The 15,335-nt window shown below is 38.7% G+C and overlaps 1 protein-coding gene across 1 annotated transcript in view; it reads left to right on the top strand.

Annotated features, from left to right (window-relative positions):
* MCTP1 (multiple C2 and transmembrane domain containing 1) overlaps positions 1-15,335 on the top strand; it is a 288,956-nt gene that overhangs the window by 113,916 nt on the left and 159,705 nt on the right. The window contains 1 exon segment of the mRNA XM_071729851.1: positions 3,419-3,533. Within this exon segment, the coding sequence (XP_071585952.1) occupies positions 3,419-3,533 (115 nt within the window).

Genomic DNA, 15,335 nt, shown 5'->3' with positions numbered 1-15,335 from the left:
GGTGGAAAAAACAGGCAGTTGAAGGAGGAGTCCCACTTATGAGAGCCCAGCAAAAGTGTGACCAGTGTGAGCTGTGTGTTCCTCACTTTATCCTGAGGAAATTATGCATTTTCTGGGCATGTCTGAGCATCTCTGAGCCACGTGAGTCAGAAGTCAGTTGCAGCTGCAGATTCTCACTTTTTTTTTGGCAAGAGCCCAGCCCAGGGAGGTTTGGTATCCATTAAACAGCAAAGTGCAGCTGAGGAGAGGTGCAGCCATCCAGACCCCTGTCCCAGCCTCTGCACATCTCCTCAAGGCAATAAATCTTCTTTTCCCTCTCCACTGCAATTCAGTGCCTACAAGGCTTTGGTGTTCATGCCAAATATTTTTTTTTTCCTAAAAAAAAATTCATATTCTTAAAAAATTTCATATTTATATAAAATCCTAGAAGAATTCCAGTATATTCCAGCTAAAAAGAACATCCCAAACTAAAAGATGGCAGGGTGCTACTAAAAGTCAGCCCAGAGCAATTTATTCAGGCACTGCATTCCCACAGGTGTCTTTTTGCATAAATACCATGGTTGAACTCAATATTTTTGGTAATGATTGAACAGAAGTATTTCCAGGAGCTTTGGTGCATTTTAGGTGTGCCCCTTCTGGGTCAGGTTTGGTGTCATCACCCAAGCAGCTTGGTGGTTCACTATAACTTCTAGCTGTTATGGTTTTATTTAGCTATTTCCCCCTCTTAATTCTATTTATTTATTTGTTATTTTATTTTACTTGATATTTAAATTTTATTTTATTTTTATTTTACTTTTTTTTTTTTAATTTTGTTTTTTTTTTCCTTTCCCTGGCAGTGTCACAGTGGCATGTAGAAGTTCAGCAAATGTGGTTTTGAAACTGCCCCGTGCTTAGGGCAATTGTTTGCCCCAAAAAACTCTCAAGTTTCTTGTCCTGACATTTCCAAACCTGTTTCATGGCTGCAGGGCCCTCAGAAATGTTTCTTTGATTTTCACTAATTGCCATTCTAGCTCTTGGAGTTGTTAATTTAAAAAGGTGACTGAAAAATTACTTGGTGATTGTTGCATTTATTACAGCAAAAACTCCAGTTTTAACTCTGTGCTTCAGCTGATGCTGTTCTGTTGCAGGAACACCAGTATGACTAATATTTAGGAATAGTAAATATCTATATGCTTTTAATTTCATTTTTACAGTTGTTTGGGTCCTGTGACCCTGTTAAATTGCTCACCTAAGAGTTTCTACCCTCCTTCAGGGTAGAAGGAGATGTCTGAAAAATTGATTGATTAATGTAAAAGTGAAAGTGAAGTTCTGTAGCCAGGAAAAAAAAAAAAAAAAAAAAAAAAAAGGAAGGAAAAATCTTGAAAAGGAAGTGAGAAATAGAAAAGAAGGGAGGAACATGGCACAGCTCAAACCAAGGAATTCTGTTGTAGAACTTGTGTGACACCGATGACAAATGTGGATTTTCCTCTGTGTCTGGAAGCTCCTGTGAAGGGCAAGAAAATGGGAAGGGAGGTTTTGATGGTTATTGTTTGCTTCAGAACACAAAGTTTTACCCTGATCAGTGCTGGTGCCTAGGAGGAGGCTAAGGAACAGGCCAGTATGCAGCTTTATCCTTATTTCTGGCTGGATGAGATGCCAGGAGCATCTGAGCATTTCAGGAGTGGGGTGGAAATTCACTACTACTCCCCCACCAACCAACCAACCAACCAACCAAAGGAAAAAAAAGTCAATAAAAATAAATAAAAAATAAAAATAAAAGAAAAGGAGAAGGAAAAGGAAAAGAAAAAGAAAAAAAAAGGAAAAGGAAAAAGAAAAAGAAAAAGAAAAAGAAAAAGAAAAAGAAAAAGAAAAAGAAAAAGAAAAAGAAAAAGAAGAAAAGGAAAAAAAGAAAAAGAAAAAGAAAGAGAAAAAGAAAAAGAAGAAAAGGAAAAAAAGAAAAAGAAAAAGAAAGAAAAAGAAGAAGAAAGAAAAAGAAAAAGAAAAAAAAAGAAAAAGGAAAAAGAAAAAGGAAGAGAAAGAAAGAGAAAGAGAAAGAAAGAGAAAGAGAAAGAGAAAGAGAAAGAGAAAATAAGAGGTGGTACATGAGGCTTTAAAAAAGGGTGTTTCTTTTGGTAGTTTCAGGAATGTTTCAGCAGTTTCTTTGGAAGGTAAATGTTGAGAGATTTAAAAATCCCTCAGCAAATCAAGGCTCACCTGACCATTTTCTTTGAAATGTTGGTGTTGCAGCAAAGGTTAAAATGAAGTGTAACTGGAATAACCAGAATAAAACACAGGCTGAAGTGCTTTCCTTTTGTGTCTTCCTTCATTCTATTTATTTATTACCTGAAAAAGAAAAGGTGATAGGAAGAGAAAGCAACAAAAGTTTCTCACTGAGATGGTTTAACACTTGTCCAAGGTGTTTTTATGGTCATGCTTGTTGGTTTGTTTGTTTCTTGCAGAGGACCAATAATCACACAATCAGATGCTGATAGCACTTTTATCTTAGAAGATTTATCTCCTAGCGTGGCAGTGTGTAACTGATGTTTGGTCATCAGGGTATAAATGTGGTGTTCCACACATGCACTGATGATACTTTCAGAGAGATGTGTTAAAAAGTGTTTCTGAACAGCTTATGCATAGTAAAAAATACAATTTCTCTCCTTTTTTCATTTGGGGCAGCAATGGTGTCTACTGCCCGTGCAGTCCAGACACTTTCTTGCATAGTGACTTCCTTAATTTACTTATTTATTTATTTATTTATTTATTTATTTCATTTTTAAATTTTTTTTTTATTTATTTTTAAAATTTTATTTATCTTTTTATTATACAGTTTTTACAAATAACTAGTCTAAGAACTTGACCCTAGCATGCAGGCAAAATAAGCAGGCATGATGAAAAGCGACAACTGTATTTTAATATCTTTATGACTTACACCCCCTTCCCCAGCTCCTAGTTCCTCCCATAACAACATGGAAAAAATACAATGTTAAAAAAAAAAAAATAATAAATTGTAGCTCATTTATATTTAGTCAATGCCCAGATTGTCTCTGCTGAATAAACTCAAGTTTTGAGGCTGCTGGTAATGACTGGTCCAGATAGTGCTGTAAGGACCAACTCTGTTTCTTCTTATTCTGCTCTAATGGGCCAGGAGCTCATGTGAATTTAATTAAAAGCAGAGGTTGCCATGATTAATATCATTATCAAAATATTATTTTTCAACCATCTTTCTACAATAACAAATGTCAGCCAGGTGTGTGGATTGTTTTGTGGGGTTTTTTTTTTAATAGAAGGATGCTCAGGGATTGTCACAGTGATGACAGGAGCGGGTTCCTTGATGTTTGGGGTCTCCCACAGGTGCTACTGAGGACAGGTATACCCTAGATTAAATGTTTTAATAATGCTAGTTATTGATTTTTTTAAAATTTTTTTTTTCCTCCAGACAACAAGGCTGGTTGGAACGAGTAATGCAGATATTCCCCCTGTGCATCCCGGAATGTACCAGTTGGACATTACTCTGAAAAGAGGACAGAATTTAGCAGCACGGGACCGTGGAGGTAAGGATGCTGCTAAACATGCCTGAGTGTTTGGGAAGTAAACTAATTTAATTAAATTCAAAGTTACTTTATTATTTTTATTATTATTAAAATTAAAGTTACATTTAATTGAGTTTCTGAGTTGCAAACCTGTTGGCTGCACTCCCCTTGGAACTATGTAGGGGTTCTTTGGCTCCAAAGCACAAAGCAGAAGGAGCTCAGGCCAGCTAAACCCACACAGTGAGATAAAGCTAATACTGCTTTAATCCTTCTGCTAACCAACTTTCCTCCTTGCTTTTTATTTGTCTGTTCCTGCTCAAGAAGAGTGTGATAGATTTACTTGAACCATGCAGATTGGTGCTGTCATGCTGACACAAATGCTGCCTTGATGCTTATTTTGCTCCTTGGTTGCTTAACTGATAAATACTGGAGCTGTTTAAAGATAAAAGCAGTAAAAAAAAGAAACAAACAAACAAAAAAAAAATTAGATGTTTCCAGGCTTTCCCTGCTGCCTCTGTGCCTCTGTACATGCTCATGTTTAAAATCAGGTAAGGAAATCATGAGCAACATGAGGATGGTAGATCTAGCAGCTTGATTTGGGTTTGCCACAGGACATCCCCTTTAAGAGAGAAACTCCCAGTTCCAGATCCCAAATGTGGTAGCAGGAGCCTTGTTTACATTGGTGGGAGGTCACACCACTGATACTGAAGTTTTAATATATTCCCTGTTGCAAGAACAAACTTCTATATATATTCTTCCTCTGGATGTATTGATATTCTATGAAAACTTGCCTTTTTTCGTGAAAAATAATTAAATGTTTTTGTTCTGTGAGCTAGAGGGACCTTCCCAGTTTCTGCATGATGTGTTTTAGTTGGTAGTCATAAGTCATATCCACCATTTAGATTATTTATAAATAGAGTGAAACATGCATATAAATGCAGTTACCTGTAGCAAGGAAAACCTCTGCAATCTTCTCTACCCCCATAATGCAGGATCGTAGGTCTAGAGTAAACCAAGGACAGGAGATCCATCTTCTGAGGTGGAATACCAGGTTCTGAAATGAATACTGTATATGTATATGTATATGTATATATGTATATGGTATATGTGTATGTAATGAATGATGTATAAAATGCCAAGTGCTTTAGAAATATTAGTTCAGAAAAATGCTGCCTGACCAGGTAGGCAACCTCCTCAAGTGTTGCAGCACAGGAGTGGTGTTTCATCAGTAAACATCTCGTTTTAGATCCCCTTAAAAAAAAAAATCAGTGGCAACAAAAAGAGCCCCTGAAATGCTCAGAGGGCTGAGCAGCTCCCTGGGAAGCCAGGCTGAGGGATTGGGGTTGTTCAGCCTGGAGAAGAGGAGGCTCCCAGGTGAGCTCAGAGCAACCTTCCAATATCGGAAGGGGCTCCAAGAAAGCTGGGGGAGGGCTTTGGACACGGGGGGGTAGGGAGAGGACAAGGGGAAAGGGTTTAAAATGGGAGAGGGGAGATTGGGGTTGGACATGGGGAAGAAATCCTTTGCCCAGGGTGCCCCCAGGAGCTGTGGCTGCCCCATCCCTGGCAGTGTTGAAGGTTGGATGGGGCTTGGAGCCCCCTGGGCTGGGGGAGGGGTCCCTGGATTGTCCAGGTGGGACTGGAGGAGCTTTAAGGTCCCCTCCAACCCAAACCCTTCCATGATTCCTTGCTGATTAAGTCAAGGAGCATTAATTATGGTTGCCTCATCCCTGGAAGCTTTCATGGACACCTGGGATGGGGCTTGGAGCCCCCTGGGCTGTGTGAGGGGTCCCTGACCATGGCAGGGGGGTTGGGACTGGGTGGGCTTTAGGGTCCCTTCCAACCCAAACCAACCTGGGATTGTGAAATTTTCTTCTGAATTTTTATATGGGTGGAAGAGGAGATCCAGTGAGTTCATGAAGGGGAAATCCACAGAGGGCCTTGAAAAGCACAGAAAATACATCAGTCTGAAGGTTTTTGGTTCAAACTCTTTTGTGGCTACGAGGAGGACACTGGGGGTAAATAACAGACGTGTCTCCCCTCTTCTTTCCCTGCACAGCCCCAGGCAGAGCACGGAGCTCACAGGACCTTTGTTTCCTCTAAAACTTTTTCCAGATCCTCTGCTTAGAGCCCGGAGGTTGAATTTTCTCCCAATACTGTGAACTTCTCCCTTAGAGAAGACCTGAGCTACACAGTAGAAAACGATTTTGTTTTAATTTTAGCTTTTTGTTCTTTATCTTTCTGAGCTGCAGTGTCACATATCTTTTCAAAAAAAAAAAAAAACTGCTGCTGAACATATTGCAGCCTTGGAACTCCCAAGCTGAATCCTCGTGTCGTGAGTGTTCTGCACACTTTGTCTTCCCCAAATGGATAAAAAGAGACACGACAACACTTGCAGAAGGGAAGGGGGAAAGATTGCAGCTATATTTATGTGGCTAGCCATGCCAGCATTAGTCATGGCTATTAGTTGATAAATAGCACCCTTGACAGTCACAACAAAACAGGAACAGAACATTCTTCACAAGAGGACTGATGTCTTGCCATTGTCTTCTCAAATGACTGAAAATAATCCTTGTGGCAAGCCATATGGATGCTCTGGAGTGTGCAGTGTGACAGAAGGAAATGGAACTATTCATTTTAACTCCTCTTCACAAGAAATTCTCTCTTTAGTCTGATCCACCTTCCCTTCCAAGAGCTCTGGCAGTGTAGCTTCATCTCAGCTATGAGATGGGAGAGTTCACCTTTTGGCTTCCAGCAGAATCCTGAAGTGACCACGAGTGTGGTTTATAACATAAACCCCTCCTAAAGTAAGCCATGTGCTTAGCTAGGGTTTAAAAATGTGTTTTCTGAGACTTTTTTTCCTGTAAGACTGGGAAAAAACTGTGTAGTCTTGGATCTGGCTCATAATAATACATAATAAATATAAGTTCAAAATAATACAAAGTTAACCTTATTAGCTACATCTTTATGTTTTCCTTTTCAGTTCTGATTTAGCCTCTGCTTTTTGTCATATATGGTGTTTGTGTAATATTATGTATATTTTTAAGAGGTTTTTTCTTGACTTAAACCTTTTAGGTTATACAGAACCCTTTGATTTGTTGCTTGTCTCTGACTTCTTCTGTGTGTATTTTATGTGGTGACTTCAAAATAATAACATGCCTTTATAGATATTTTTCAATATCTTAAATATTGTTTTTAAACGAACAAACGAACAAACCAAAAGCCTTCTGGTTCATTTTGGGTATAAAAGAGACTCATTCTGAGATGCAAACTGAAATGTTTTAACACAGTTGGTGAAAAGAGGAATTATATCAGTTTTTTAAGATTCTCTTCAGTCAAGAGGAAGGTATCAAAATACTCTTTTAAGTGTTGTAAAATGTGCTTTCCTCATAGTGTTCTTCTACTTCACTGGAGCCTGGAATCCACTCCCTTTTGTACTTTTTTTTTTTTTTTGCAAACTGAATGATGCTGTTTTGCTGCTCCACAATATAAAAAGCTGGGAAATAAAACCCAGAGATTGATCCCAAGGATTTTGTGTCATATCCAAAAAACAGCCTAGACATGGGATGATTTTGATGCCCTCTGGCTTTAGATTTTTTTTTTCTTTACGGAATGCAGGAAGAGTGCCTCAATCTTGCTAAATAATACAAGAAAAACACTTTTTTGAGGATGGGGGGAGCATTTGCTGGATTTTCTCAGATCTTATGTGTTTTCTGCACAAAATCTTGCAGGAAGGGTTCCTGAAAAGAGAAATTTATTGTTGTCTAAGGCCTTGACCTCTAAATGGATGGTGATGCCAGATCTCTCCTGGAGATAGCTCAGTAAAGCTCTCCAGGAGCATCCAGTCTTTGTAGAAGCAGCTGAGGGGTTGATCCTTAGGTGGCTGGAACTGAAACTTAGGAATGAAGGGAAGAAGAAATCCAGAGATGCTGCACAGTTGGTGCAGTTTAAAAAAAAGGCTCCATTTCAGTCTGGTAATTTTGCCACTCAGAATGGATTTTTATCCGTAAGAAGCCGAGCTGCTGAAATTGGGTACAGCTGGGAAAGGTGACTGCCAGAACCAGGAGGATCTGAAAAACTTGCAGAGTGCAAGACTTTTGATTTTGTCTGGTGAATAGGTCTGTGTACATCTGCATTTTCAGGATGCAGGAAATTTAAGTGAGAGTGGGATAACAAGTCCAGGGAGATGCTTAAGTAGCCCTTTAAGCTACTCCTGATTTTCTGCAGTGACACAGTGTTGAAGGAAGCCAATGGACAGGGCTAAATGGTTTAAAAGACTTTTAATTTAATAACAGAACATGTTATTTATGTTTGAACTGTGGGTCTGATCACTATTGTAGGGTACTGAGGCTCACTCCTTTATTTGATTAAAATACAGTATATGCAGTGTAGCTGTGGAGACTGAGAAACTCCTCATTCTTATGATCCAGGTAGAACAAGATTATGGAATAAATGTTTGCTTATTGTGAAATACTGTTAAGCCTGTGACACAGCTGAGAATAATAGGATTATGCCCCTCTTCTATTTCCTGGAGAGATTAGATAAAATTAGAGGATTATTGGCATTGCAGTCTTGTAGTGGCATTTCCAAATGTGGCCAATAGTCAATAAATGAAGAGAAATGCTATTCATGCAATGACAGGTATCCAAATGCTAATTTATTTTTAAAAGGCTTTTTGAATCACTATTTTCATGACATCAATTGTGAAGATTTGTCAACGTAGCTCTTTAGTTGGATTTTTATTTTAACCTATTAATTAGGTATGGAATTCGGATGCTCTTTCAGTCAAGTGAAGTATCTTTAGGTTTTATTTATTTATTTACTAATGATTTTGCTGGCTTTTTTTTGGTTTTTTTTGCAAATCATGTTTAATTTAAATCAGAATGGGCAGGAATGTTAGCTAATATGAAGGTGTTTCAGGAGCACTGTATTGAGTTTTATGTGACTCTTAGAAATACACTTAGTAGTTCTTAAAAATACCTGGGGATATGAATGTCTGGTAAAACTAATTTTTGAATGCTGATTTTCCTTCACAAGGATAAGAAGCTGAAACATGAAATGCTAGCCTGGCATGCTTGTTGCTCTGGAATTCATGTAAATATATGTAAATATGTAAATCATGTAAATATGGCAGATAAGTGTGCCAGCATTCACAGCCTGTAAAAGCATTTAAAGAATGTTTTATTTAAAGACACACACTCATTAGGTGAGACAGTGCTTTTTTGTCTCAATTTGAGCCAAGATGCCTAAAGGGAACTTTTGTCCCTTTTTTAGAGTGAGTTTATCTTGGGCTAAAGGGACTCTGGGCTTCATGGTAATTATCATCATCAGGCACCAACCAAGTAAAATGTAAACTGGGAAAATACTTCCCAGGCTCAATCTGTTGCTTGGGTTCCTCCTGCTCTCAGCTGGAGGTGATGCTCATTCCCAGGTCCCTCACTGCTCCTGGGTCTCCCCATCCCCAAGCAGCTGACATCACCTCTTTCTGCAGCATTTTGCTTCCCATGGGGATTTCTGTTCCTGTCAAAGCCAGGAATTCCTGACACCCTCTGGGAGGTCCTCACCTCTTGCTGGTACCCAAATCCCCTTGGTGACTCCAGAGGAAGCAGCTTCTTTGCTTGAGGAGCTGAGCAAAATCCACTCCAACATTTTTTCACAACTCTTTTTTTTTATTTTTTTTTTTTATTTATTTATTTTTTTCCCCCTTTTATTTCAGTAAGCATCAGGCTGGTTGTATTTCTTCCACCACACTGAGGCTCTTGGGCTTTTTCTACCTCATGTCTCTATACCAAGAGGAGGATAACACCTGATAAAAGTGCTTGGCCACCTTCCCAGAAGGCTGCCAAGTGCTCCTTCCTATGGTTTTAACAGGGGGCTGTTCCCATAGGAAAATGGACTGTCCCAGGGATTACTGAGTTATTAGTTATTAGTTAGTTATTATTATTCGTAGTTATGAGTAGTTATTTTTAATGGGTTATAAAGTAATTATTATTTAACAATATAAGGATTCATGAATTTAATGATTTAAAATATATATATATTATTATTATTATTATTAAATGATTTCATTTACCCTATTAAAGCATTATTTATAATTATGGGCTGATCACATAACACACAACCAGGGCTTTAACAGCCACCCCTGGGCATTTTTCCCATGAAAATTCCTGCAGTAGGGAGTTCCCAAATAAAACTCAGCCCTGATATAGCCCTGGCAGGAAGCAGCAGCAGTTGGCAGGGTCTGGCAGCAGCTGCCCATGGGTCCTGTCCTGGTGCCACCCCCAGCAGGAGGTGACAGGGATGGGGACCCTGTCACCCCCTGCCACCCCCTGTCACCTCTCACAGGGTGGGCACAGCTCCCCAGGTGTGGGGGGACCAACCAAATACCCCCTCCCACAGGGATTTTTTGGGGCACATCTCCACCTCCCAGGGAGTGGGCACATCTGGGAGGATTCTCCAGAGTGGGGGTCGACCCAGGGAGGTTGGGACTGGACCCCCTGTGATCTGGGCCCAATTTTCCTCTAATTGATCTCTTTTAAACACTCATCTGGCAGGAGTAAGTTTGGGAATTCCCTGTGGGGTACTCAGGAGTAAGGTTATTACCCAGGGTAATAACCTTTTATACAAAACCCAGGGTTTTTTTAAAAAAACACAACTTTATTTAAAGGTGAGTAGGATTATAAGGCATGTGGGAATGCAACCAGGAGAATTAGAAATGGTGGGACTTTCAAAGCAATGGGTTGCAATTTAGGAAAACTTCAGGAAGTGATCAACAGAGCAGGTTACAACTAAGAAAACTTAATAAAGCAACGGGGAGTAAAACTTCACAGAGTTAGAAAATGTTACCCTGATGTGCCCAGATAAGGTTAGAAACAGGGACACAGGGGGATAAAGAAGAGATAGTGAAGATCTCACCCCCCTTGGATCCAGGGATGCTCTGGGTAGGAAGTTTTGGTCCTTGGATGCTGGTCTCACATCCAGCTTTCTGAGGGTGCCTCTTTCATGCCCCCTGACCCCACCATTTTGGGGGAGACTTTGGCATATTTTGCAGTTGGACCCCTCCAGAGGGGATGACACAGCAATAACCATGATTTCTGCCCATAATGAGGGTCCCTGCTTGAGAGAGCAGGGTCCAGGTGGCTCCTGAATGAGACCCCCACCCCAGCACAATGTCCACTTAGTCAGGGTGGCTGTTTGCAGAAAAAATATTCTTCTTTCTTTGGCAGAAAAATATCTTTTTTGGGGATTTTACAGCTTGTGCTATTCACCACCTTCCTCACCTCCCTGATATTTAGGCACCCAAATAGAATATTTTATTTGGGGTCTGCAGAGTACTTTCAGCCACAACCTGCACCTGTGGGCAGCAGCCTATTTAATGTGGTGAAAAATTTAGTAAAAAGCCCCAGCAGTGTTCTGGCTATGGAGGTTTATTTATGAGAACTGTGGAGCATTTGCAGAAATGTTTATTAGTATGAATAAAAATATAATTTTAATAAATTTAAAATAAAATTAAAATTATATAATTATAAAGCATATGACTGGTAAATGCTGTAAGAACCTTCTTGTGTTTTTTTCAAATATTTTTTTATTAGTTGCTCTTAGGCACCTGAAATTGAAATTTCTGCAGTGCATGGGGAAAGCTCAGATGCCTGAGAGGAACTGTGGGGCAAGGAGTTTTATTGTAGTTTCAGTCAGCCATACCAAATGTCAGGGCTCCTGAGCACTTCAGGTGCACTCTATGTTTTTTTTATTACTTAATTTATTTCTCATCGGTTGAAGTTGGTTGTAGAATATCCATTGGTCTGAATGGACCAGAATTTCTTTTCCTGTAATAGTGCATGTGTAAAGTAGAATGTACCTTACATTAGAAACCTATAAAAATGCAATAGAAAGAGAACAATAAAATAATCCTTACTTTATTCAGAGAACTGATGTCAAAAGTGTCTCTTTTTTTCTAGAAAAACCCAATTTGAGGGGTTGTGAAATAAAAAGAAACTACTGAAACTCTCCACTCAGCACTCAAAAATAGATGTTCAGAAGTGATTTCTGGGGATTTTTTTTTTTTTTTTTTTTTTTTTTTTTTTTTTTTTTTTTTTTTTTTTTTTTTTGTGCTTTAGTTACAGGTCACTTAAGACTTAATGAAACATGAAGTGCTCATGCACACTGTAACTCAAACTGTTAGTCAGTACCTGCATTAAGTGGCACACCTTGAGCTGATGAAGCTTCAAATATGATATAACTTGAAATATGGAGAAGTCAAACTCTCTGAAAATGTTTTTTTTCAGGCTGCTAAGTGAGGATTTTTTCCCCCTTGATTTAATGTGTTTTTGTTGCTCTTGTGTGTCCATGCAGCTGCTCTCATGATAAAGTAGGAGAAGGAATAAAAATGTTTCTTAACTTTCTTTTTAAAATTTCTCTGCTGTTTTACTATTGGATGGCACTGCTTTCATCTGACTGTTGCCACTCTTGTTGCTTACAGGTAGAGAGTGGTTTTGGATTAATTTATCAATACAGAGAAATTACTGAGATCAGAGTCATTCTGGTCTTGGGTGATCACTTAGTGAATATGGTTGTAATTAAAGGCAGGAATGGAAAATTTCAAGTTATGTATTGCAGAAGGGTGGATGAGCCAAAAATCCTTCCCTCCCATAATTTAATGCTATTTTCCTTCTGTGCATTTTCCTTCCTATGCTCCTCTTTTAATACTTTTAGCACTATCTAAAGCAGTATTTTGAACTATAGTGTGTGTGTAACATCACTGGGGATCCAGTGAGCTCTGGAAAGTGAAGATCTTGTGTTCTCTCAATCTGTCACCCAGTTACACCTCAGATTGCCTACACTTCTGCCAACAACATGTCTAATTGCAAAATGTTCCTTTCTTCTTTGTGTTCAAGAAGATATTTTGACAATAAATTAGCGTGGTCCATTAATCCCAGCTTCTGCCAGTTCTTTCAGACTGATTTCTCCAGTTCTTGCAAAAATTTTAGGGAATAAAACAAGGCAAAATGATGAGCAGGGTAGTTAATTTTTCATTGTTATGAACATCAGTTTGATGGGGAGCATTGTCATCTTCCTCTCAGGGGTAAAAAATCAGCTGTTTTTCAATCAGAAAACTTCATCTTGATGCCTGATGATGTTTTTGCCTTCTCTGTTGATTTCCAGCTGGCTGACTTGCATTCTTGGTACCTCTCAAGATAACAAGAAATGGAGTTTTGCCAATAGGAGAGGCTGATGGTTCTACTGCAAAAATTCCTTTTCTGACTGCTGTCTGTCACTGTCACTGCTGTTTTCTTACCATGGCTGGTGAACAAATTTGCCATTCCAGTTAAGCTGTGATCATGGCCAATGAATCTTCTGGCTGCACAAGTCTGTTTTGGCAGAAAAGCAGGAGGAGTGGAAACCTTGCATTCCTGAGGCTGTTTCTCTCTGTGCTGTGACTTCTTCTGTGAGGCTCTGTGGCTGTGAAAATTCAGAGAAAGTTGTTGTCTGTCTAAAAGTGACCTCAGCATCTGGTTGGGCTCAGAACTTGATTTTCAACACTGGAAAATGAAACCTGTACTAACCTGGCCCTAATTTTACTGTACAGAAGCTCAGATTTAGGAAAATGATTTATTTTTTTTTTTTTCCTGAAGTGATGTAAAGCTCCTGGTAGGCCTGTATTTGTGTTTATTTGTCACCATGTTCCAATCAGGAAGATGAATCATTAGGCACAATCCATTCCCAAGTGGTCTCTATGTATGTGGACACCACAGAATCACAGAATTATTGAATGGTTTGGGTTAAAAGAGACTATGAAAACCATCTAGTTGCAACTCCCTGCCATGGTCAGGAACCCCTCCCAGCAGCCCAGGTTGCTCCAGGCCCCATCCAATCATGAAGGAAGAGATAAAACCAATCATAATTTGTTTGCAGATTCTAGTGATAACACTAGTATTAAAAATGATTTTTTATGCTATACCCTTTAGTCTTTTTTTTTTTTTTTTTTTTTTTTTTACCATCTCTTAGAAATGGTTATTTCTGGTTTAAGATCAGTACTTAGAATAAATCCAATTTCTTCCTTTCTTCCATGATAAATGCACCAGGGAATTGATTATTCAGCAAATACATGTATTTGATAACAAAGGTCAAACAGTTATCTGTTCTTTCACTTTCATTGCCATGATGCTTGTTTTTTAAGTGTTTTAGGAGTGTGTTTATCATTCAGTTTAATTATGTGTGACAATGGAGTGTGTAGTTAAATGGATTTTTCCATTGCTGGACACATGGAGCGTAGTGCTAACTGCAGATTTCAAAATGTATTTACTGCTGTCATTTGCAGAGGCTGAGCTTTCATTCCTTTTCAATAGATTTTATTAGTTTTTCTGTTAATTCAGTGATTGGAAGACATCAAACACCTCTCTGTCTGTAGAAAGTTCTGCTCCTGTGCATAATTCTGTCTGTCGTCAGATGACTGCCTGCAAACAAGGAAATACCAAATTTAGGGTTTTCTAGCTGGTAAACTAAAATATTATTGCAAGGGAGGGTTCACACAGTGTGTTTCTGTGAATGTTTCCTTGTAGTGCAGGTTTTTTCCTGCACAAACAAATCCCACTTCAGCTGAGACTGCAAGTGCAATGAGCATCCAGATAGTAAATACACACTGTATGGTTTTTGTTGTTGTTATTGTGCCAGACATATGTGGGCTGCAGGCTGCTAAGGCTTCTATTTTTGCCTCACCTAGATTTTTTGTTTTACATTTTCAGATTCAGCTTTTATTTCAGCTTTGCAGCCAGTGTGTTCAGTTTGCATTATCTCTGAGGTCTGGAGAAGAACTTGGGCATTTTACTGGAGAGGCAAAACCTTGACACAAGGGCAGCTCACATGTTGGTCAATTACAAGTGTATATCCAATATATATATATTGCTGCTGTAAAACAATACAAAAACAATACATAAGACCAGCAGTGAGCTGTGATTTTTAGAGAAAAGAAACCAGAGCCCTTTGTCTTTGTCCCTGAAGAGGTGAAACCTCTGACTGATTTTGTAAGAGCTGCCTGCCTTGAAAAGCAAATGGTCATGCTTTGAAAAAGCTAAGGAAGATTTTAAACAGTTTCAGGTAGATTATAATTTCAGTCCTGAGATCTTAGGTGCTGAGAAAACAGTTTTTTCTCTCATTAAGAAAAGTAATGGTGTTTATATTAAAGTGTACTAGCTAAAACAGTAATTTGAGCTGCCAGGGAAACACTTCTGTGCCTTGCTTAAATCCAATTTAACTGAATCCTCAGCCACACCTGTAGTGAAATTTAAATGCTGTTTTAAAATTAGGCTCATTATTGCACATTGGCTTTTTGTCTATTCTACCTTGTGCCAGGAAATCTTTTTTTCCAGTCTTTCTGCTTCTCAGGCATAATTAATATTTGCTTAAATTATTATTTACCAAACTAAGTGGAGACACTTATATGCTACATGGTACAACACTAAATCTGCTTTCTTTGTGATAGGAATGAGTCTTCAAAAGGAAGAGAAAAAGCTGTGATTGTTATAACCAATATTTTTTAATGGGCACTGAATTATTAAAATTTTTTATTCCCTGTTGACTTTTGAGTGGAAGAATTTCTGCATCCTGTGTGCCCACTGTGAATTTCTAACTGACATCTTCATTCCTTCTAGTTTTCCAGAAGTGCTTTCTATCTTTTAAGCAAATCACTGTCATCTTTAGGTGAATTTTGTGGATGATTTCTTGCTAGAGGGATGGGAAGACAGAAAGTAGGGGTTTTTTTTTGTGGAAAAAGCTGGAGCTTTTAGTGTTTATTTGTGCTGTTTAGGGGTGTGCTAGAGGCCAAGGAGA

This window comes from Heliangelus exortis, chromosome Z, assembly GCF_036169615.1.
Source record: "Heliangelus exortis chromosome Z, bHelExo1.hap1, whole genome shotgun sequence".
NCBI classification, from domain to species: domain Eukaryota; kingdom Metazoa; phylum Chordata; class Aves; order Apodiformes; family Trochilidae; genus Heliangelus; species Heliangelus exortis.
Note: the sequence above shows the minus strand (reverse complement) of the source record. Positions and strands in the feature narration are given on the sequence as shown.